The 24,109-nt window shown below is 37.3% G+C and overlaps 3 protein-coding genes across 3 annotated transcripts; 2 read left to right on the forward strand and 1 right to left on the reverse strand.

The window, feature by feature from the left end:
- Positions 1-2,702: 2,702 nt before the first annotated feature.
- LOC137939410 (uncharacterized) lies at positions 2,703-3,302 on the forward strand. The gene has a single exon (XM_068784678.1). It carries the CDS (start codon positions 2,703-2,705, stop codon positions 3,300-3,302), a length of 600 nt encoding a protein of 199 aa, XP_068640779.1.
- Positions 3,303-8,735: 5,433 nt separating this feature from the next.
- On the reverse strand, positions 8,736-11,258 carry LOC137938951 (3-dehydroquinate synthase, chloroplastic-like). The gene is made up of 8 exons (XM_068784076.1): positions 10,901-11,258; positions 10,346-10,496; positions 10,091-10,258; positions 9,775-10,001; positions 9,551-9,674; positions 9,344-9,406; positions 9,112-9,255; positions 8,736-9,033 (listed from the first exon to the last, which is right to left on the reverse strand). Exons 1-8 carry the CDS (start codon positions 11,215-11,217, stop codon positions 8,902-8,904), a joined length of 1,326 nt encoding a protein of 441 aa, XP_068640177.1. The 5' UTR covers positions 11,218-11,258; the 3' UTR covers positions 8,736-8,901.
- A 5,368-nt stretch (positions 11,259-16,626) lies between these two features.
- On the forward strand, positions 16,627-22,319 carry LOC137938999 (ABC transporter B family member 13-like). The gene is made up of 11 exons (XM_068784152.1): positions 16,627-16,974; positions 17,603-17,657; positions 17,813-17,988; positions 18,202-18,402; positions 18,629-18,888; positions 18,972-19,285; positions 19,387-19,610; positions 19,687-20,054; positions 20,130-20,554; positions 20,662-20,903; positions 20,984-22,319. The coding sequence occupies exons 1-11, from the start codon at positions 16,717-16,719 to the stop codon at positions 22,205-22,207; spliced, it is 3,747 nt and encodes a 1,248-aa protein (XP_068640253.1). The 5' UTR covers positions 16,627-16,716; the 3' UTR covers positions 22,208-22,319.
- The last annotated feature ends 1,790 nt before the right edge of the window (positions 22,320-24,109 follow it).

The following is a 24,109-nucleotide window of genomic DNA, read 5'->3' on the forward strand; positions in this document are numbered from 1 at the left end:
TGTTTCATTTTTCGTTCTATTTAATAAACGATAAACGAGAAAATATTTGGGATGGATAAGTGTTGGATGAACAATTTTAGGTACAACAATACAATTCCTAATCTCATTTGAATTTGGAAAAAAAATGTTGATAAATTTGATTCATAGTATAATTCTTCAACTTCATCTCTAACAAACCTTGCAAAAGTAAGCTCAAAGGTTTGGAAATATAAACTCCCTGTGTCAACAGGGATGAATTTTGTATTAAAAACACAGTGATCCATGACAGAAGACCTCGAATTAATTTACCACCAAGTGGGTTGCTGAAACCTTGATCGGGATTTAGGACCACCTCTCTGCATGTCAATTTTTTTTTCCTTTTCTGTGATAATTAATCTGTTCTTGTCGACCAAAGCTTCTCAAACTCGAACAGAAGAAAACAATAAACAACGAAAGCAGAAACGATCAAAAGCCAATTGTAGAAAAAAGAAGCACGAAGGGAGGAGAAGATACCAGTTGTCCCGGTGTTTGTCCCGACTCTGCGAAATAGGAATTCTACATGTGCAATTGACAATCTTGATTTCCATGGTCGGTGCTTGACGCTGCCAATCACCAGAAAGTAGCAGAAAGAGAAAGGAGGAGACGACTAATGCAATCGCAGTCTTGCTGCTGCACCAGATTTTACGCGAACAAGAAGCCGTGCGGAGATTAAAAAATTGGAAAAAGGGACGGAGCATTCGGGGAGATCGAGATGGCCAAAAGCAGAAATCTAGATTCCGGGTTTTTGGACTATCACGTAGAAGAAGACCCAGTTAATTATTTTCTTCCGTGAATTAGCTTGTCGGCGTATGAACAGATACTAATCTGCAAACAAATATACCCATTTAAGAGAATGGAATCCGGAAACTGAATGTATTCGATGGATCGTATATTATATTTGATACCCAGAAAGAAAAGGAAGCTAGAGAGCCGTCCATCCAATCTTATGATTCCGGCGGTCTGCTTAGAATGAAAAAAACAATGACCTGACCTTCTCCAATCGTTATTTTTCTCTTAAGCAAAAATGATCGCCATGGAAGAACTGCACTTCCCCGAAAGCAAAAAAAAGTTGCAGTCAAGAGATGAACGATAGTAAAAAAGGAAATAGAAGGATGAAGACTTAGACCATTATTTCATGGTTTGCCTTCTCTTTCACTTCTCTGTGACCGGAGAGGATTATAATAAAAGACAAGGTGGGTTTACATTGGCAGACAAATCCCGATTTTATCTGCAGTGAAAACTGAAAGAATTTTCAGTTGAGACGGAGATGTTGAAGAACTGCACCTTCCCCGAAAGCAAAAATAGTTGCAGTCAAGAGATAAAAAGAATAAAAAAGGAAATGGAAGATAGAAAACTTCGGAGAGGATTAGAAAAGTGGGTTTACAAGGACAGACAATTCCCGAATTAATCATATTTGTTCTTACTAATTCATGTGAGATTATTTTTAATACTCTCTGGACTCTTACATGTAAGAAATGGACAGACAATTCCCGAATTAATCTGCAACTAATAAATTTAATATATTTATTCTTATTAATCCATATGAGATTATTCTTAACGCTCTCCCGTTTAGGTAGACCCTTGGGACTCTTACATGTGGATAATTTGGGTGGAGACTTATTTTTTATTATTTTTTACCAAAAATTGACTTCTCCCGTCATAAAAATTTAATTTTTTTGGTTAAAATTAAATTTTAATGTAGTCTTAAGAAGAATCGTAAAAAACCTAGAATAAGATCACTAATCAAAGTCTAAATAGCTGATTAACTCAGACATACGAGGGCCCACAAGATGGACGGTCACAATCGATACCGATACCAACACCCGTCACATCTCCCAGCCCAACTCCCAAAAAATATTAAAAAATTATGCCGTTGTTATCATTCCCCTCTCGCGAGGCAATTTAACGACACAGACGGCTGACGCGGCAAGCATCACTCCACGTGGGCCCACTGTTTCCCTCGCGCCACGTGTGTGGTCGGGATGCCCCGGTCGCTTTCAGTCTGAGGCAGCGGGTGAGAGATCCGACGGCGGAGACCGCTCTAACGGTTAAATGCAGTTCGGGAATCTAACGGTCCGCGTCACATCGGCGGTTGCCGCCCTATTGTAAGCTTTGGAGTAGCACACTGTGGTGGTTGTCGGCAAATTAGGAAGAAAAAGTAAAATAATAAATAAATATTTTTTATTATTATTTATAATTTATTATTAAAAAAAGAGCCGTTGGGGAGTTCTCTATAAAGAGCCAGCACTGAAGAAGAATCTCAATTTCTCAGCTTACCGAGTTCTCTCTCCTCTCCCACCACCTCACCAAAAAAAAAAAAAAAAAGGAAAAAAATTGGTTGGTTTGGGTGAATAAATCTATCTTCTGATCGGCAGATTCGTTGTAGAAATCTCTTGATTTTTCATTTTTTTTTTGTTTTTGTTGTTGATGATATATCTGGTTTTCTTTAGATCCATCTTTTATGTTATTTGGATGAGTAATGTTTGAACTGGTTGTGGTTGATTAAGATTGAGGATCGTAGTAGGGCTCTTTTTTTTTTCCTTTTCTCTTTGCAGTTTGGATAGCTTTATGAAATTAAGTTTCGATTCTGTGAGAAGTTGTTGAAGTTTGAGGCTTTGGATCGAGTTATTTGAGATCCTTTCCATTTTTTCTTTTTTGTTAATTCGAGCTCCCTTGGTTCTTTAATGGAGACTGTTATCATTACGGAGAAGACGATTCCGATTTTCAGTCGGAGCAAGAATCCGAGGAGAAGTGTTAGATCTTCGGAGAATCTTGTCACTCCGGATTATAATCATATTTCCTCAATCCGCGGCGGTTTAGTTTCTTCCTCGTCGTCTTCGTTCTCCAGTTTTTATCCTCAGCAACCGCCTCTTTTGCCTCTACCGATCGCCAGATCGGTTTCTTATATCCCTCCGAGTCAGAACCTCGGGAAGCCGAAGCCGAAGTACCTTACTCCGAAGAAGCCGAAGTCGTGTTCTTATTCTGTTGGTAATCAGAAAATGAAAGGTAACGATCCGTCTCGATTCAAGAGTGCCGCGTCGACTGATCGGCTGGGACAGGATCCGGCCGCGCTTCCGCCGAGGGTTCTGAAGGATCGGTCTCTGCAAATCGATCTCGGCGATTTTTCTGGATCGATTTTTTCTCTTTCTCCGCACCCGAGCAGCCTTCCCCTGCCGAAATTCTCTCTACAGTCTAAAGCGAAAACCCGATGCAACGCGGAAGCTTCCGAAGGAATTGATGCCGGTGCAACGGACAATCTCAGGCGCCTTCTTCGTCTTCGTTAAGGTGAGACTCGTCCTGTTGAATGTTAGTTTTCCATAGGATCTGCTGATGATGGTCAAGAAGAAGAAGAAGGACGTAGTGATGCAAGTTCTATATATTTTCCCTTTCTGTTCTAAATATTTTCATATCGCTGGATCACCTCTGGTTTTTGAAAGAAGGTGCAAAGAAGAAAAGATAAAATGGATACTCTTTAGTTAGTTTGTCCTTTGTATGTATAAAATGTAAAAGTGGGATACTTGTGTGTGTGGATCATCTATTATTTGTTGTTTAGGTGAATCCACTACTGCTATACACAGTGGCCACGGAATAAAAGTCTTGTGTTCTCTATTTCCTGTACAAAATCGGTGTTCTCAGTTCTGTATTGTCTGAAGATCACGTTGTAGTAAATAAAAAGATGTGGGCGCTAGGCACTGTTCTTCATCTCGGATCTTTGAATGCTTTTCATGTTGCTTAATGGAAGTAAGAAGTACTGTACCAGTTCTTAAATTTTTTTATGTCTGAATTCTTCGATCCAGTAATTACAGACAACCCTTGTGGTTGTCATCAGCTTTTGTGAGAATCTAACAGCAGGCTTACAGGAAGAGAAACAGCTGATGGGAAAGTGAAGAAGTGAAAAAAACCTAATCTCATACAAGACTGAAATGCCTTTTAGGGCCATATAGGTTAATACTCCCTTTGGGTGATGATATAAATCAAACAAATTCTAACTTGTTATGAAGAAGTTACATATCAAGTAGAAATCTTGTCACTCAACATTGTATTTTGGATATCACTTGTAAAAAAATTGGATTACTAGTAAGAAAAAGTAGTTGCTTGATTATCACCTCATTTCGATAGGACCTGCAACAACTGACATATCAAACTCCCTAGGTAATGATTTTTTTTACCTATATGAGTCACATGTTATATGAATTATAACTCTATATTTTGCTTTTGCACTAGATCAAACTACAACATTTTGTTTTTAGGAAAATATTAATCACATATTTTATGCGAGATATAGTAGAAACCCATACCTACTACGTACTACAATACCAAGGAAATATTTCAATATCCGAGATCTTTGATTTGAAAACCTTACTTTACTTCTACTACACCCTACAAATCACTTCCAAACAACATAATATTATTTACATATGCTAATGAGGAACTATACAAGTTTTATACTTCAAGACAAACACAAAGTGGTCATGATAGCTTTGAGAAAAAAAAAATCCATGATAACTCTATTAAAATTTTGTTTCATACCTTACCACTCTCCCATGAGTAACAAAACTTGTCGGTTGCTCCATATACACCTTATAAAATTCACCATATACAAAATGCATTTCTAACGTGCAATTGAAATAAAGGTCAATGTTGATTAACAATAATCTAAATGAGAATACGTTACTGAATTAAGACAAACCATGGTGGAATAAGTCTTCACATAATCAACGTCATAAGTCTGGGTATATCATTTTGCTACCAAACATGTTTTTTTATGATCAATAGAACTATGAGCGCGATATAGTATATACCCATTGATAGCCAATAACCACACCACCAATAGGTAAAATCATAGGTACCATAAGAAAGTAAAACATTCATCTCCCCATCCATAGCATGTTTACACTGATCATAAGCTAATACTTCTTGCATATTTTAGAAATAAATAAAGAATAAAAAGAAAAGGCAAACACATAGAATCAAGGTGACAAATCAGAGAGAAATAATTCAAACAAAGGATGTTGATTACTAGGTTTAAGTGTATGAGAAGATTTTCTTAATGATACATGAAGATGAAGATCAGTAAAAACAAGAGTAGAACTAGTTAGAGGACTAGCTGAAGAGAACTTATCGGATCATTAGACAATTGTGCCAACTAAGCATTCATAGGATCATTGCACTCCCCTTGACTAACTTTATCATCTGAAAAAATAGAACATGGAAAAGAAATAGACAAACAATCAACTCAAGAAGTGTTACCAAAATAAGGAATATGTTAAAAAAATAACATCCACTGAAACAAAAAAAAATTGATACACCAGATCATAACACTTATATCCCTTTTGAGTTTGTAAATACCCCCAAAAGACACCAAATAACTCGTTGAGAAGACTTATCAATACTGGACAAAATAGACACATCCAAATACATGAGATGGAAGATCAAATAACTGAGACTAAGGTTTAAGAACCTTGAAAGGGATATTGCACTGCAACACAAAGGATGGAAGAGAGTTAATCAAATAACTATTAGCAAGTATTGCTTCCCCCCAACAAGACTTAGGAATAAGCATTTAAAAAAAGTAGAGTAAGAGAAACATCAAGTAGTTGTTGATTTTTCCATTCAACTATCCCATTTATTTGAGGAGTACAAACATATAAAATTTGGTGTATAATGCCATAAATAGGAATTGGTAAATCTAGAATATGTATAAATCTAAACCATTATATGTACAAAACACTTTAATAGAGACCAAATTGATTCTTTATTTCACGATGAAATTGAAAAAATAAATTAAATACTTTTGTTTTATCTTTCAACAAAGAAACTCAAACTATAGGATTAAAATCATCCACAAATATTATAAAATAAGAATAACCAGAAACATTGGGAATCCAACACAAACCCTAGACATAAAATACCAAATCAAACTCAAGGAATGGTATTGTTTGTTCAATTGAATACACATAATGGAGTTGTTTTCTCAACTAACATGACTCATACTCAATCTGGAAAGATGATGAAATAGACAAAAGCAACTATTGAAATATTTTCATTGACAGATGTCCCAGATGTAGATGTCAATCATAGGTTATTGTAGAGCAGCTCATGCAATGTGATGGAAAATCGAACACATATCAATGTAATATAAGCCACCACATTCATATCTTGTACCAATCATCTTCTTTGATTGTAAATCTTGAAAATTACAATACAAAGGGAAGAATGTAACTAAAAAATTTAACAAAATAAGTAATTTTTTTAGTGGGTCAAAAATTATTAGGAAAATTGGGATCATAATAAACCAAGACAACAACAAAGTAGAGGACACTGGAACTACTCCCTCATCACCTACTTGAGATTGTTAACCATGATCAACAAGAACAATAGAGGCAAAAGAAGAAGAATGACTAAAAGAAGACAATACAGATCTAGTACCTATCATAGGCACCAAAACACTTTAGTCTAGGATCCAATTGTGAGAAGGGTTAACATGACAGCTAAGCCATACCTCGATGAAGAAGAAAAGTATTCATTGTGATAGAGGTGCTTGGCTGATTCAATGAACTACTCTCACTTGCAGTAGATGGGTCAATCTTCCACTTCTCGGCAAGCTTAGATAGTTCATCTACAAAGGTAGCCTGGCCACCACTCTCATAATGCTCTATACCACAAACTATACTATTGTTTACCGTAAGTGGTTTGCCAAATCTTTCCCAACATTGGGTAAAAATTATGTCCTACCATCTCTACTCAATTATCTTGGCTCTGACCTCTTCTTCTACTACCACATCCTCGAGATGTCCCAATCTGTCTACTACTTGTAGAGAAACTGAACAAAGCTGAATTCTCTGAAGATTGACCATGCGCAACAATAACACTAGCTTTGGTTAAAGTATTCTCAGCTAGTATAACTTGAGTATATGCACTAGTCAGTGTAGGAATATTGACACTCAAAAACATCTGTTCAAACACACTTTCATATTGGCGTATTGTATTGTTGTCGTAAGGTTGTTTCATCAGTGGTGTGAAACTATTCTACTCTAAAATATTCCGTTACACTTCTTTGTCCTCACTGAATTGTGGACAACTTCAAAATTCCCTTAGTTTGATATTTATTATGAAAAATCAAGTAAACCCATTGCCTATTCTTTCAACTATTTTTACTGATCACTAAAATATTTTCTGGGGGGAAGCTTAGGTAATTAAGACTTTTAATTACCCAACTTGCTTCCTGAGAATGATTTTTGGATGGTATTCATTAATAATGCAAGTTGGTGATCTTGTTTTTCTTATTTCATTTTCAATCTAACCCTTCATGTTTTTATATTATGAGCACTCATTTGGAGATCTCAGACTCTATTTGATGATACCCTTCATCCATTCACTTCTCCTAAAGTGCTTCAATTACTCTGTGCTTCCAATATCTTAGTCATCCATTTCAGAGGCTCACAAGAGTTCCATTTCCTCTCTAAGTCTCATCTATTCTTTTCAATTTCCAGCATGAAATCTAGATGCTGATCCCATGAATGGACACTGTTCTTGATGAAGCTCTAGTTTTCTTTTTTCTTTTATTTTCTTCCTTACGTGGGTTGTATGGGGATGCATGATTTCATCTTAGTTGGAGATGTCGTTGTAGTAAATAAAGGTTTTTCAATCATGGCGGGTGGGATTTGACATGGAAGGGCAACTTTCTTCTTTCTGGAAAAGAAGAAAGAGAAGGAGAGAGGTTAAGCCAATTTGGTAAAGAAAATGGGTCGAAGTTTCAGAAGAAGGGCAGCCGCCCAGGGTGGTATATGCGTCGTATATGTCGGAATGTCGGATTCGGCGAGGAAAAGGGCTTATCCATGAATAATGCATCAACATGGGGCGGTTACCAGAGTTCTCTTTCTTTCTTTCTTTTTGTTTTTTTTTTGGTTTTTGGGTGTTCAAAAAGCTCTGATGGGAGCAGTCATGCCCATTTCTTAACCACTTTTTCTTTTTCTTTCCCATCACTGGGTCAAGAGGGTAGGCCAAGAGAGGTTTTCTACTTCTGAAAGTTTCTAATCAATCCTTTAAAAAGTTTAGCTTTTCTTTATGTGTTTGTTAATGATGGAGCTGAAAAAGTCATTTCTGAGGTTAAATTCTTATTTATGCGGGTGAGGTTCAAGGGCTTGCGAGTTTGATTGTTTTCCGCATATAAAGAGCCCAAAAGAAGACAACATAAACCAGTATTTGAGCCATGAAATGAAGAGAAATTCAAGATAGGAGAAATAAGAGAATAAAGAGAGGGAAGAAACAGGTTTGAAGGGCACCAACTTGGTTTGGATTTAATCGACCCATGACTCAGTTTTATTTCAGTTAAAAAAAAAACAATTTGCAGTGGTTGAACTGTTGTTGGTAGTGGCGATCGATTGAATCGATGGTGGTGGTGACAATTCACTTGAATTGCTTGATATAATTGGGTAATTGAGCAGTCTGAGCCCAAGGGAAAAGACGATCGAAACATCTTACTCGGGGAAAAACATCTAGACATAGCCTCAGAAAAATAGTTTTCTGTCATTTTGTTTTCTTAAGACTGAATTTTGATTTCTTGAATCATACGTAAGGCTCTCTCAATACTAGGCCAGAAACAACCATTTAAGAAAGAAAGAAAGGGATCTTCATGCTTCAGTTCACTTGGAGAAACTTTACAACACCCTAAAACACAGACAATTGCATACATTCTTATTTACAATTTAAGTTCCTTTCAGGAGGTTGAAGCTCAGAATCATGGAAAGTTAAGTTTCTGACAGACAAATGCTAGACTAGTAACAATATAAGATACAAGGTACACCGAAACATGATCCATGCCAAAATTTGAAGGGGTGATGCCTGGTAATGCGCCAGAGCAAGAGTTTTTATAAGGAGGCATCAATTCTTACAGAAGGATTCAAGTGTTTCATCAAGGGCCTTCCTATCATAATCTCCAGTGAAAACACAGTTACCAAGAGGACCTTTTAGAAGGATGAGCCTTAGCAAGCCATCCGCAACCTTCTTATCAACCTGCCATATAATCACTCAGATGAGAACAAGATCAAATTTTCTGTTCAAAAATCATTTTTTTCATGCAGCATCACTTACAGCCATGGTAGACTTGAACATTTCCACAGTAATAGAGTCAGGTGGGGCTGTTGGGAGCCTGGCCTGCTGTAAAATGGTGAGAACTCGTTGCACGAGTGAATCGTCAATCCATCCCAGGCGGTAGGACAAGTCAACAGCCATTACCTGTTGTTGGTTCATTGGTTAAAAATTTTGTTCTTCATGACAAGGAAAAGATAACGGAGTCGAGTAATGCAATGGAGATATTAATTACCATGCCAGCAGCAACACCTTCACCATGGAGCCACTCCCCATAGCCCAAACCAGTTTCTATAGCCTGAAATGGGCATAGCAAGGTGCTAAGTAACAAGAAACATTTAATCGATCTGGTATTTGGCAAGACCCATAAAAACAAAATATGACAGAGCATCTTGTAAAATCTGAATCAAGAGAACCAGAACAGATGTAGCCGAACACTTACATGGCCAAAAGTGTGACCCAAGTTCAGTGTTGCCCTCAGTCCACTTTCCTTCTCATCCAAGGAGACTACCTCAGCCTTGTTTTCACATGAGCGCTTGATTGCATAAGCCATTGCACTTGGATCCCTGAAATATCCATTGCCCAGGCAGGGAATCAAGAACCTCAGAGACCATTCTCAGCTCGGTATCCTCCAGGCACAAAAGCAACTAGCATTTATATACATACCTTGCCAACAGTGCCTGCATATTCTTTTCCTGCCACTCAAAAAAATCTGCATCCCTTATGAGACCATACTTTATAACTTCAGCCACGCCTGAAGCCAGTTCCCTATCTGGCAATGTAATTAAAGTGTCTGTATCTATCAACACACACTGGGGTTGGTAGAAAGCACCAATCAAATTTTTCCCTAGAGGATGGTTTATTCCAGTCTTCCCCCCAACAGAAGAATCCACCTGAAGTCAAATGGTACATATGAAGTTCACACCTACATAACCAATTTAAGGAATAGCACAGGTATACATCTCATCAACAAATATCACACCTGGGCCATCAGAGTGGTTGGTATCTGAATAAAATTGACACCACGAAGAAAAGCAGCAGCAGCAAAGCCACACATATCACCAATCACACCACCTCCAAGGGCTACAAATGTGCATCGGCGATCAAAACGAGACTCGATAGCCTTATCAAAGATTTTCATTAGAGTACCCTATCAAAACAGCCACGGATTATTTTCGCCACTATAGTAAATAACCTTTGAAAATAGCCAGATTAAAATGTTCAAGAGCTAACTTACCATCTCCTTATATTTCTCACCATCTGGTAGAATCACTGATTCAACTGAAACACTTGAATTCCCCGAAGTTAGAGCCGTGACAACTTTATCGAGGTATAGTGGGGCAACAGTAGTGTTAGTTACAACCAGAACTCTCTTCCCGTGAACATGCCTACATTAGAACGACAGAAGCAAAACGAACTTCACATGGATGAATCAGAAAAACTAACTGTTGTATGATAAAAAAGCGTACCATTCTAGAGGATAATGCTCTCTAGACTGTTCTAACGATTATCAAAACATTTTGCTTCTTTTGTTTCTTTTGTTACGAAGACCCAGAAAGAAATTCACTGGTTTTCATAATAACTTCGATTACATATGCCATGAGATACTTGAACCACACCTAAAATCGATTTTTTTTTCTTCAAATGCAAACAGCCATCTTAAACACACATCAACGAATTTCCCAATCAGCCAATAGGTCCACATATTTGTCTATTACCAACAAATACGAAAAAGGGTTGAAGAATAAAAACAGAACTTTCCGCCAAAATTACGAAAATAAAAATAAAGTACCTTTGAAGAAGATCATGTTCTTCAAGCAACCCAGACCCAATATAGATCGGATAACTCCGATTCCCCAAATCCACATCAACTAAGGTGGATACCTTCGCATTCGCCTCCCGCCGCGGCTGCTCCATCACCTGAGCAGAATTAGCGGAGACTTGCAAGCCACGCCGAACAGACTCACCGACCTGAACCGAGATTCTGGAATCAGAAGCAAGGGAAGGAGATAGGAGCGAAATCCCACGGCGGAGAGAACGGTGATTGGAGAATTTCTGAGAGAAGCGAAGCGAAGGGGATACAGCGGAGGAAGAAGAGGCGGCCGCCATGGATTTCCGGTAGGCTTTGGCGGAGCTTGGATGTGGAAGGAGTTTGCGCGTCTGCCGCTTCGAAATCCATTTTGACTACCGTCGATGTAAGGTGGACGGTGGGTGAGGTGCAAAGACACAACAAACGTGCGCAGCCCCATGAGTTGCATTTAGCACGTGCTATTATATTTAAAAAAAAACTATTTAACTTAAATTTTAATCATTTCTATTTAAGGTAAACAACTAGCACAATAAACTAATAAAACTGATTAACTTCTTAATTGAAACTTCTTTCCATGAGATTCCTAATAGACTCTATCATATTAATTCTCGCTTTGTGAGACTTCCTTCTGTGAGAGTCATATGCGACTATTTAATATTTGTTCTTCAACATTCTCCTTCTAGAATTGTTAACTTTAGCTTGAAATTAAAATAATTTGGTCTTCAATATTCATTGGCCAATTTTTTTTTAATCATGATCTCTCCCCTACAGGAATATTCTGGTCACACAGAAAATTTATACCATAATGGGTAAAAAAATCATTATAGGTTATACCAAATACCATCAAATACATTTTTTTTGAACTTATTCTTCCACTTACCCCCCTCTAGTTGGAGATATCAAAAACCCAACTTGAGCAAATCAAATACGAAAGAAGAAAAATCACTCCACCAAGAAAAAATTTCGAAGTCTGAAAATAAACTTTGCTCAATTTCAATGGCGAAAAAAGCCAAATTTTAGGACATAAAAAGAAACTACTAACTATTTAAGAGTGGCTAAGACAAAGTCACCACTTGAGTGAACAAAAAGATTTGATGCATGTTGGATGTTTAACACATTCTTATTCTATGTAAGTAGCGAGTCTATAAGCATTGCTCTAGTAAATAAATAAATAATAAATTGATGAAATACTAGAGGTTAAACAACTTGTGAAGTTTTTTTTTTTTAAGAATTTTTGTATTGACCCTTTAAAAAAAATAATCTAGGTGGATCATAACGATAGAATCGCAAAATTAACAAACAAGTTGAGACCAAGTATAACTTCAAATAAGTTTTTAGAGAATGAGCCAAATTTTATGAAAGATGGTGCTGGGGGAGATAACAATCAATGTAGAAAGGCAAATTCCTTCCTACAATCTCTCTTTTCCACCAAATAATAATTTTATTCAAAATATTTCGATTGAGACTCAGTTGCCATCATTTGATTGAGACTCTTGATGGGTAAATCTTTCAAATTGCTTAGGGAGTTATGAACAAAAGGATTGAAATTCTCCTCAAGGATCATATAGAAACTCAATATCAATTGAGACTTGATCTGCAACTCAACTGGAGTTACCAACTTGAAAGTAAACGGGATTAAAAGAAGAAGATTAGAAGGTTTGCTCTGGTTTTAGCTAACAAAAAGTAAATGGGATTGTAGAGACGCTAACAAAAGTGAATTTTATGGAAGAGTAAAGACGTGTTTGGAACACAAAAAGTGGAGGAAAAAGAAAAGAAAAAGAAACTTGTTTGAATACCCATGAAATAAAAGAGAAACATGATTTCTCTTGTTTGAATGCACAAGGAAAATGAAATATTTACAAAATATAATGATTAGCCTAAGAACTAACATATCTATGAGTATTAAAATATTATCGATATACGTTTATTTGTCGATTAAATTGTTATTATCAATAGCTTTGTCCTTATAAATGTTTTATAGATAAGCATACTATGTTTTAATGTTTCTATCAATTTGAAAATTTTAAGACACTTCTTTTGTCCTTTTTACTTTACAATAATGAAAACATTTTTAAAAAGACAACAGTAGTAATTATTATTATTTTAAAACTAATTTTCTTAAATAATCTTTAGATGCTCTAATGATAAAATGTCTCAATCTAACCTAAAAATAATTAGTGAATATCGAAAAAGTTGCAACAAATACATTACCCGTTTTTACCATCTTTTTAAGAAAATAAGTTCTATGCCATCCCCCATTTTCTCTAGAAATACAAGAGAAATCCAAGAAAAAGTTACTCATTATAAGTCAGATTCTTATTCTCTTTTATACTACAAGTTGAAAGTTCGGGTCCTTTATAACATTCGTAAATTCATATTTAATATGTCAATATATATCCATTCATAGTTCAACATATTCACGGGTATAATATTTATAATGCAAAGAGATCAAGACAGTCACATGTCCAATCTTAAACATCAATTATTTGATCAAAACCATTTCACCATAAAGTAAGTTAATTTATAAAGTACTCAAAATTTGTTTGAAGTTAATTAGTTATCTATTTTTATCATCAATCATATTGGTCAAGACGACACCCCATAAAAGCAACTAATCTAGTAAAATTCTCAATAAAAAAGTCATATCTTTCCTCTTGCAACACTACAAGAAAATGGATTTTTGCTCGCAATTTTTTGCTGGCAGAAGTTTAAAATTTATTGGAAGAAGTTCTCCCATTGAAAAATTCGTTGGAAGAAATTCTTCTTTGGTGCGTTTTTTTATGGTAGAACTTCTACCAATGAATTTAAAAATTCACTAGTAGAGAGGCAACTCTCTAACAGCGAATTTGAAAATTCATTGGCAAAGAGGCAAAATTCTATTGCAGATGGCAATGCTACTTTCCCAACGAAAGTTTAAATTTGGTTGGGCTTAGAAAATTATAATTATAGTTTTTAATTTTTTATATTTTCCTATTTAATAAAAATATAATAAATTTATAAAAAATGAAAATAATCAATTGAATTATAAAATTAAATGTATATAAAAATTTTAAAAATAATAAAATCACAAAAATTCAAATTATACAAAATGTTTTATAAATTACATAAAAATTAAAAATTTTACAAAAAATTTTAAAAACTATACACCATCCTCGAGAAGATCCGGAGGTGGATGACTCTGAGTCCATGATGACCTTTATCTTATTTTCGTGGCCGCTCTTCAGTACAACGCTTAGATTTAGCACGATGCTCAAACTCCTCAATCCGGCACAATACATTCCTTACTTGCTCTTGAGTTTGGGTCAATGCCTCTTTAGTCTGCCACAACACCTCCGCCGTATGTGTAGTTGATTGAGTGAAGATGATCAAGTCATCCTAACAATAAGTAGTTGAGCTAAACCAAGCCCTTTAAGGTACCTAGACATAGCTTCACAAACATTATGCACAATGGTACACTCATCAACCTGCTCACCGACCTCCTGTACCTTTTGTACCAACCACTGCATCTCCTTCTGTGAAAAATAACATAAGACAATTTTAATTATTTTTGCTTAAAATAAAATATATTAATTATAAAAAGTTAAGGATATAATTGTACTTACATATTGTTATTTAGATCCTTTAGTTTGTCATACTTGGATTGATGAGTAATCTGAAATTTCTCAATATTCGAGCAATCTATATCATACACATTTAAATGACACATGCATTTATATGTATATATTACATTAATAATACAATTGAAAGAAAATATACTCCAAGTTAATACATACTATCTCATTTCTGATATGCATGAAAGTCTTTGATCTCATAGTATGTCGAACAATTTGTTGGCTAATGTTTTTGACATTTACTCAGGAATGTCTCTGCAAATGAAAATTAGAAATACACAAAATAAAAATTAATTGAAACTTTGAAACACAATCCCTAGAAATCTAATCAACTGGAACCTCTCCCCTTGAAATATGTTCACATACAACCACTGTGGGTCATCAATGGAAACTCATGTGTAAGAAGTGGATAGTGCCATGGGGTAACCTCTATGCCCCCTATAAGGGGTGTACATGGTAGTCCAATGTTGTTGCAATGTAGCACAGTATATAGAATATACAACAACTTATGCAGTCACATCACTTTGTATATCAATATCAAACATCTCCTTTAATTGAGTAATTTATAATATTTCCCACAATATAGGGATACTTACAAGAAAATTCATATTCGTGGTAGGCCTTGAACTTGTCCACCTTTACCTCTATGTGAGTCTTAAGGATATGACCCACCCATGACTGAAAAGTGGACTAGATTACTAATGCCCTCCTTGCAAATCTCTAAACTCCATAAGGATCCTCCTACCAAGCTATCTCAAAACATCATCCACTCTGGAGCCCTTCGTCAGGTCGCCTCTTCAATGTTTATCTTATGCTTTAATCAATAAATATGCATAATTTTCAGATTCAATTATCATAGTTGCATTTTTCTAGATATAAAGTATGTGACTAGCTAAATGTAATGAACAAATGTGACCTCTTCCTACCTATCTATTCTTTCATATATGTGAACTAAGGCCTATGGAGGTGGAGCCCTTTTGAATATCAAGATCAAAGGCATTTATACCAAGTTTGGTTGGTATAAGAGTACAATAAATAAACCCTCTATTGGTGATTATCAGATAAAAATAAAAAAAAAAGTAATTTTATAAAGATAAGGGTAGCTCAAGTCAGTTCCTCCACCCTAACATTTCTTGACCTTTGTCACTCTCTCTAAGGATTTCACTTTGTTCTAAACTTTATTTGGTCCGTGACTCAATAAATCACATTAAATGGTAATTAAGCCCCTTTAATGGAGAAGCCTACAAGGTTACACGCAGTGTTACGACTCGAACTTGTGAACATACTCGATCGATCACTGCAGTCTTCCAAACTCTTGAGCAGTCTAGTCTGAATCATGGGTGAGACGTGAAAGACCCTCTCCTTCAATTTATGATCTTCATCCGTCGTATTTATCCTCTGAAAAGAACAGCATTTTCGCTCATGGCCGAATGAAGCTGCTGGCAAATGTCAAATCTCTCCTGTTTTAGCTCGGTTACAAAAGCAGCACCGCTGGTTCGTACCTTCTTCTTCGCGTTAATGGCGTGCAATCGAGTGTTTGACCGTTCGATCATCCCAGCAAACCGTACTTTTTTTTTTTTCTGAAACAAAGGAAAGCTGAAAGAGAAAGGCCAAACTAAACGATTTACAGGGATTTGCTCGATCCAGTAAATGTCGATGGCTTAAGCAGAGAGAAATGAATGCGGCGGATTCAATGGAGTGAAAGCTGTGTTTGCCGGGCGATCTTTTCTGGGTAGAAAGGAGAGGTGGAGAATCTTCGGGCATTGAATCCGAGGAAGACACTGGAGCTCCGGATTTATGAAGACAGCGATCTTTGCTGTAGAAAGTAGATCGATTCGCTGGTCAGCTCGCCGCCTTCAATGATCCAAGAAACCATGCACGTGCTGCTAGCTAATCCGCTCTTTTTTCTTTTCGTGCTTCTCTAATATTGGAACGAGATGGATAGTGTTGACAGGATTTTCTACTTTTTAATTTGTTACCCTGTTAACTCGGTTTGAACTCGGATAAACCGGTTTTGACACAGACCGGCCTGTTTCTGCCGTCGCGTCGGCAGTTAAAACGGGACAGTGGTTAGTTGGGCGGCAACAGGCACTTTTTTTGTCTTCGCATTTACTTGCAGAAGAATCTCCTCTCACTTGGCTTTTCTCTTCCACCTCTCCTTCTCCATCTCTGCAAATCCTGCAGAAAATGAACAGCATCGAGCTCTCTGGACAGTGCACGCAACACGACGTCCCGCCGGATCCAAGTCCGAAACGGGGCGCCTCCTTCTTCACGCTCTTCGCGCTCGCCGACTCTCTGGATTATTTCTTAATGCTGCTTGGTAGTATCGGAGCTTGTGTCCATGGCGCTGCTCTTCCTTTCTTCTTTGTGCTGTTTGGGAGAATGATCGAGTCGTTGGGCACTCTGCAAGTGGATCCTCATCGGATAACTTCTGAGGTCTCAAAGGTAGAGTGTTACACTCTGTGTATATAATGCATGGAGTACTCTTAAGATGGTAAATATAGAGTTTATAACTCCTTCTATTTTATATTTTCCCTCTGATCATGGTAAGACCTTTGCTATTGATTTTAGTTGGCTGGTGGAATAAGCAAAAAAAATTTTCCCAGAAAAATAAAAATCTCATTGCTTGGCGTTTGACTTGCTTGCAGATTGGTCTTTCTTTCTTTTCTGTTTTTCTTGAAGCAGATTAATCAAGGTTCATCTTTTTATAGTAAAAATATCTTCCTGAAATCCAAATTTAGCCTAGACTGTCACCCACCTTGCTTTAAAAAAAAAAAAAATTCTCCCTTTTGTTTCCTAATGATCTACACCAATAAAATGTTCTGTCCAAATATTCATTTTAACTGATCCTGTGAGCGCCTAATTTGCATTAGATCCTGTCCAGATACTTTATCCTTGATCTTCACCACTCATACTGATCAAGTGCTCAAGCACATAGAAATCAAATTGTTCTGTCTTCTTGTTAGTCTTTCTGTCCTGTTTGATACTCAACTCAAAGTAATGGCAGTGAGCTAATCAGTTCCTCTTGTTTATTTTTTGAACTTCACTGACTTGGTTTTCTTCTTCATTGCAGAATGCATTAGATTTAGTTTATGTAGGGCTTGTTATCATGGGCTCATCATGGATAGGTATAGTTATATCACTTTCACTCCAAATGGCCTCAGCTGTCTTATTATGCAAATATATCTATCTTGAAAGATAATCAGCCTTTTACTTCTGTGCACTACAGCAGTTTTAATCTTTTTTATTTGTTAACGATCAAATTTCTAATCCATGTTCTTAGGCGTTGCGCTTTGGATGCAAACTGGGGAGAGGCAGACAGGGCGAATGAGAGTGAAATATCTTCAATCTATATTGAATAAAGATATAAATTTTTTTGATACGCAGGCCAGAGATGAAAACATCATATTCCAAATTTCTAGTGACACAATACTTGTTCAGGATGCAATTGGTGATAAGGTATAGATATGTGATGACTTCTATTAGCAATCTCTGTGGTTGAGAATTTTCTAATGATGAGCCCTGATTTATAATGTTCATGGTGTTAGAGCATTCTGTTGATTGAAGTAATATTCGAACAAACAATAGATTTAGACTGTTGAAATATTTGATCAATGGGCAAAACTAAATTATTATAGTTCTTTCCTTATTTTGTGGTTGATTCCAGTGCAGATTGGCCACTGTTTGAGATACCTATCTCAGTTTTTTACCGGATTTGTCGTGGGATTTACATCGGTCTGGCAGCTGACACTTCTCACATTGGCTGTGGTACCTTTGCTTGTTATATCTGGGGGTGCATATGCAATAACCATGACTACTCTGTCAAAGAAAAGCGAGTCAGCTTATGGCAAAGCTGGGAGAGTAGCTGAAGAGGTGAAGACTTTTTCTCTTCAGATTCTAAACTGTCTTCAGGCTTCTACAGACAAAAAACCAATCGAGATTAGTTGATGGAAGTAAATGGTTTTGTTCGAATTCTCACGGGTGTCTCTTATAACTTGGTCTAAGAAAACTCTAGGTAGCCTGTTAGGGTATATTATGCAATTTTAAGAAGCTTAACATCTTCCTGAACCTGAAATCTCTTCTCATTCATGTGAACCAGGTAATTTCACAAGTCCGTGCCGTGTACTCGTTTGTTGGAGAGGAAAGAGCAGTAAAATCATATTCAGACTCACTAGATGAAGCCCTTAAACTGGGGAAGAGAAGTGGAGTTGCAAAAGGACTAGGCATTGGGTGTACATATGGGGTGCTCTTTTGTTCTTGGGCATTTCTACTTTGGTATGCTGGAGTCCTAGTTAGACATCAAGTTGCAAGTGGTGCTAAAGCTTTTACAACCATTCTCAATGTGATCTTCAGTGGATTGTAAGCTCTTTGTCAGATTCATCCCTTGGGTTTTAGCCATTTTTTCAAGCCATATTGTTTTGATTATATTACCTGTGTTTTAGTGCCTTAGGCCAAGCAGCTCCGAGCATCGGTGCATTCCTAAAAGGCCAAGCTGCTGCAAGTAACATAGTGAAAATGATTAAGATGGATTTGAATTCCACAAAGAAATCAGAAAAAGGAATTGCACTACCTAATGTTGCCGGGAAAATTCAATTCTGTAAAGTTTCTTTTTCATACCCTTCAAGACCAAATGTGGTTTTTCAAGATCTGAGTTTGACAATTGGAGCTGGGAGAACATTTGCAGTTGTTGGGCCAAGTGGTTCTGGAAAGAGTACCATCATTTCAATGGTAGAGCGCTTTTATGACCCTACATCAGGTATTTACTACACATTATTCTGTGTCAGTGATTTCATTTTTTTTGTTGAAGGATTGGGTCTTGTAATAAAAGCTTTAAGCCTAGTTGTTTAAATTTACTAGGAAATATTCTGTTGGATGGACATGATTTGAAGACTCTTCAGTTAAAGTGGCTAAGGGGCCAAATGGGTTTAGTTAGTCAAGAACCTGCTCTGTTTGCCACCTCTATAATGGGGAACATTCTCTATGGGAGAGAAAGTGCTAGCATGGATCACATTATAGAAGCTGCAAAAGCTGCAAATGCACATAATTTCATACAAGCTCTACCACAGGGTTATCATACACAGGTAAAACACACTTTTGGATATAATTATTTTGCTTATGAGGATTAATATCTAAACTCAACTTTTTGTCAATTTTAAGGTTGGTGAGGGAGGAACACAGCTTTCTGGAGGTCAAAAGCAGCGTATAGCAATAGCCAGAGCTGTTCTGAGATGCCCAAAAATTTTACTTCTTGATGAAGCAACTAGTGCATTAGATTCAGAATCAGAACTTATAGTACAAGAAGCACTTGAAAGAATTATGGTTGGTAGGACCACCATAATTGTTGCACACAGGCTATCGACAATCCGGGACGTTGATACAATTGTTGTACTGAACAATGGGAAGGTAGTTGAAAGTGGAACTCATTTAGAATTGATATCAACAAGAGGAGAGTATGCTGATCTGGTGAGGCTGCAAGGATCAGAAAACTTAGAACAGCAGACACAGGAGAGCAGCAAGGAATCCATGTAAGTAACTCTGGCTCTGTTCCTCCTGCTTTCATATTCTAGGAAATTCTAATCCATTAAACTGAAAATTTTCAGGGACTCTTCAGGAACTTCAAATCGTTTTGAAATTCCAAATAATCAAACCAATGGCCAGAGTAGTGTAGATTTAGCTACAGGAGATCAACCTTCAAACAATCATCAGGCATCAAGATCAGCCTCAAAGCCATCCATCAGTAAACTGGTTAGACTGAATGCTCCTGAATGGCCATTTGCAGTTCTTGGGTCGGTTGGTGCCATTCTCTCAGGCATGGAAACTCCTCTTTTTGCCTTTGGAATCACACATTGCCTCAGTGCATTCTACTCTACTGATATGCACCACATGAAGCATCAAATTCAAAGTATTTCCCTCATATTTGTTGGTGGAGCCCTTGTTACTGTCCCTATATATCTATTGCAGAATTACTACTTTACACTAATGGGAGAGAGAGTCACAAAAAGGGTTCGCCTAGCAATGTTCACAGGTCCTTATATTTCATTGCTTCCCACTTGCTTTTCATTAATTTCTGGCATTTAGAGTGAACCATGAATTTTTTTCTCAGTTCTGTAAACTCATTCTTGCATTCTCCAGCTATACTTCAAAATGAGGTTGGGTGGTTTGATTTGGATGAGAATAACAGTGGATCATTGGCGTCAGCATTGGCCGCCGATGCGACATTAGTGAGAAGTGCACTTGCAGATCGAGTATCTACAATCATTCAGAATTTATCACTTGTTGTCACAGCTTTCTTAATTGCATTCTTTCTCAGCTGGCGATTGGCAGCAGTTGTAATAGCCACCTTTCCTCTGCTCATAAGCGCCTCAATAGCTGAGGTAAGTATCCCACAGATGAGCTACAGTATATAACTAATATTGCTTCATTCTGACCTGTCGTCTATTTGACACTACTGCAGCAACTATCCATAAAAGGTTTTGGAGGAGACTACACTCAAGCATACGGTCGGGCAACAGCCATTGCGAGAGAAGCCATCACCAACATCAGAACGGTGGCCTCTTTCAATGCAGAGAATCGAATCATAAACCAATTCCATGAAGAACTAAACAAGCCAAACAAACAAGCCCTCGTGCGTGGGCATATATCAGGATTTGGTTATGGCTTGTCCCAGTTCTTTGCATTCAGTTCCTATGCCTTGGGGCTATGGTACGCCTCCGAGCTTATCAAAAGCAGAGTGTCAAGCTTCGGGGACCTCATGAAGGCTTTCATGGTGTTAGTCATTACAGCTTTGGCGATTGCAGAGACCCTCAGCCTTGCACCTGACATTGTAAAAGGAACTCAAGCTCTGGCGTCAGTTTTTGGCATTCTTGAGAGGAAACCAAAAATAAATCCATCTGACTCAACTTCAGATTTGGTTGCTGAGATACGAGGAGATATAGAATTCAGGAACGTTCACTTCAAATACCCAGTCAGGCCTGATATAACAGTCTTCAATGGATTGAACCTCAGAGTTTCTTCGGGCAGTAGTCTTGCATTAGTTGGTCCAAGTGGGTCAGGAAAGAGCTCTGTCATAGCCCTTCTGATGAGATTCTATGACCCTTCATCCGGTGCAATTCTGATCGACGGACGCAACATCAGAGGCCTAAACTTAAGATCATTTCGCCTTAAAATTGGCCTGGTCCAACAAGAACCAGCTCTCTTCTCCTCCACAGTCTATGACAACATTGCTTATGGTAAAGAGGGAGCGACAGAAATCGAAATCTATAAGGCCGCCAAAGCAGCCAATGCTCATGGCTTTATCAGCAGAATGCCGGAAGGATACCATACCTATGTTGGAGAACGAGGAGTTCAGCTATCAGGCGGGCAGAAACAAAGAGTAGCAATCGCTCGAGCCATACTCAAGAACCCAACCATTCTGCTCTTAGATGAAGCCACCAGTGCACTGGATACAGCCTCAGAGAAGGAGGTTCAGGAGGCTCTGGACTTGTTAATGGAAGGCCGAACGACGGTAGTGGTAGCACACCGGTTGTCGACGGTGAGGGATGCCGATAGGATCGCCGTGTTGCAGGCTGGCAGGGTGGTGGAAAGTGGATCACATAACGAGCTGATAGATAGGCCTCAGAGTGTGTATAATCATCTGGTGAGGTTACAGCAGCAGAGAGATGTGGATTCTCCGAGCTAATCTGCTTGGAGAGGAGATGTAAAGTGCATGTTGACTTGAATCAATCGCTCTCACGTATTTCTGTCAAACACAGTAACACAATGATTTTCCGATATATAATTATCTCAAAGGGAGGTTATTTAACATACACAGGGAAACAAATCGTTTCCTACTTATAAACTCATAATTACGTTAATTATAAAATCATAATTTTACATTACAGCTTTGCATATACTCCCCCTAAAGTTGGTGCATAGATGTCGATCATGCCCAACTTGTCAATTACACCATGAAATGCCTTCCTTGATACTGTCTTCGTGAACATATTTGCCAACTAACTCTCAGATTGAATAAAAGAAAATTGTATAATCTTTGCATCGAGGTTCTCCTTGATGAAAAAACGATCAACTTTAACATGTTTAGTGTTATCATGTTGAATAGGATTTTGTGCAATTGTGATGGCTGCCTTATTATCACAGTGGAGATTCATAGGTTTAGCCTATCAATCCCTAAGTCTCTCAATATATTCCGTACCACATAACAACTCACATACACCATGAGTCATGCCTCGAAATTCAGCTTCAGCACTTATCTTGATTTTACTTTCTGTTTTTTTTCTTTTCCAAGTAATAAGATTTCCTTCCACAAAAGCAAAGTAACCCGACGTAGATCTTCTAATTGTCTGATCACCTGCCCAATTAGAATCTGTATATCCTTCAATGATAGAGATACATTTTTTTAGAATAACAATCATTTTTCTGGAGCACTCTTTAAGTATCTCATGATTCGATAGACTACTTCCATATGTTTTTCACTTGGTGCATGCATGAACGAACTCACAACGCTCACTGCATATGCAACATCTGGCCTTGTGTGTGATAGGTAGATTAATCTTCCAACTAATCATTGATAACGCCTTTTGTCTAATGAGGTTTGATCTAGGAGAATTCTGAGCTTATGATTCATTTCCATGGGCGTCTCTACTAGTTTACAATCAAGCATTCTGATTTCGGCTAGAAGATCCAACACATGATCTTGCAACCTCAATTCCCAAAAAATATTTGAGTTGTCTGAGATCCTTCATTTCAAATTTAGTGGCTAAATACTCATGTAAAACTTGCATTTCACATGGGTCATCTCCTGTCAAGATCATATCATCAATATACATAATTAAAGCTGTTACTTTTCCTTCTTTGTGTTTTATAAACAAAGTATGATCTGAGTTACTTTGCTTATAGCCAAACTCCTTCATTATAGCCGAGAATCTCCCAAACCATGCTCTAGGTGACTATTTCAGCTCATACAATGACTTCTTCAATTTACAGACTTCACCTTGACACAAAGAACTAGTTTTAACTCCAGGTGGTAACTCCATGTAGACTTCTCCTTCTAAGTCTCCATTGAGAAAGACATTTTTAACATCAAATTGTTGCAAAGGCCAATAGATATAAGAATGTGAATTGTATTAATCTTAGTTATTGGTGCAAAAGTATCCTGATAGTCTATGTCATACCTTTGTATATATCCCTTTACAACTAACCGAGCTTTATATCTTTCAATACTTCCATCCGATTTGAGTTTTACCGTGAACACCCATCAACATCCAATTGTCTTCACTCCTTTAAGTTGTGGAACAAGTTCCTAAGTGGAATTCTTTTGAAAAGCCTTCATCTCTCCGTTCATCGCCTTTTTTCCATTTTGGATCAGTTAATGCATCCTGCACATTACTAGGAATAGAAACCCTGGATAATTGATCAAAAGTAAATGCATACAATTTAGTCAACCAATGGTAGGACACATAGTTGTTGATTGAGTATTTGGTCTTGGCTTCAAGATCAGGTTCATACTATTTCTTTGGAACTCTCCTATTTAATTTTTGTGGATATCTAGGAGTTATATTTTCTGTAGGAACACATGTTTCAT

The sequence above is a fragment of the Aristolochia californica genome, unplaced genomic scaffold (assembly GCF_029961685.1).
Source record: "Aristolochia californica isolate CCGP_79_NKW_82.1479 unplaced genomic scaffold, dmAriCali1.0.hap1 SCAF_8, whole genome shotgun sequence".
Lineage (NCBI taxonomy): Eukaryota > Viridiplantae > Streptophyta > Magnoliopsida > Piperales > Aristolochiaceae > Aristolochia > Aristolochia californica.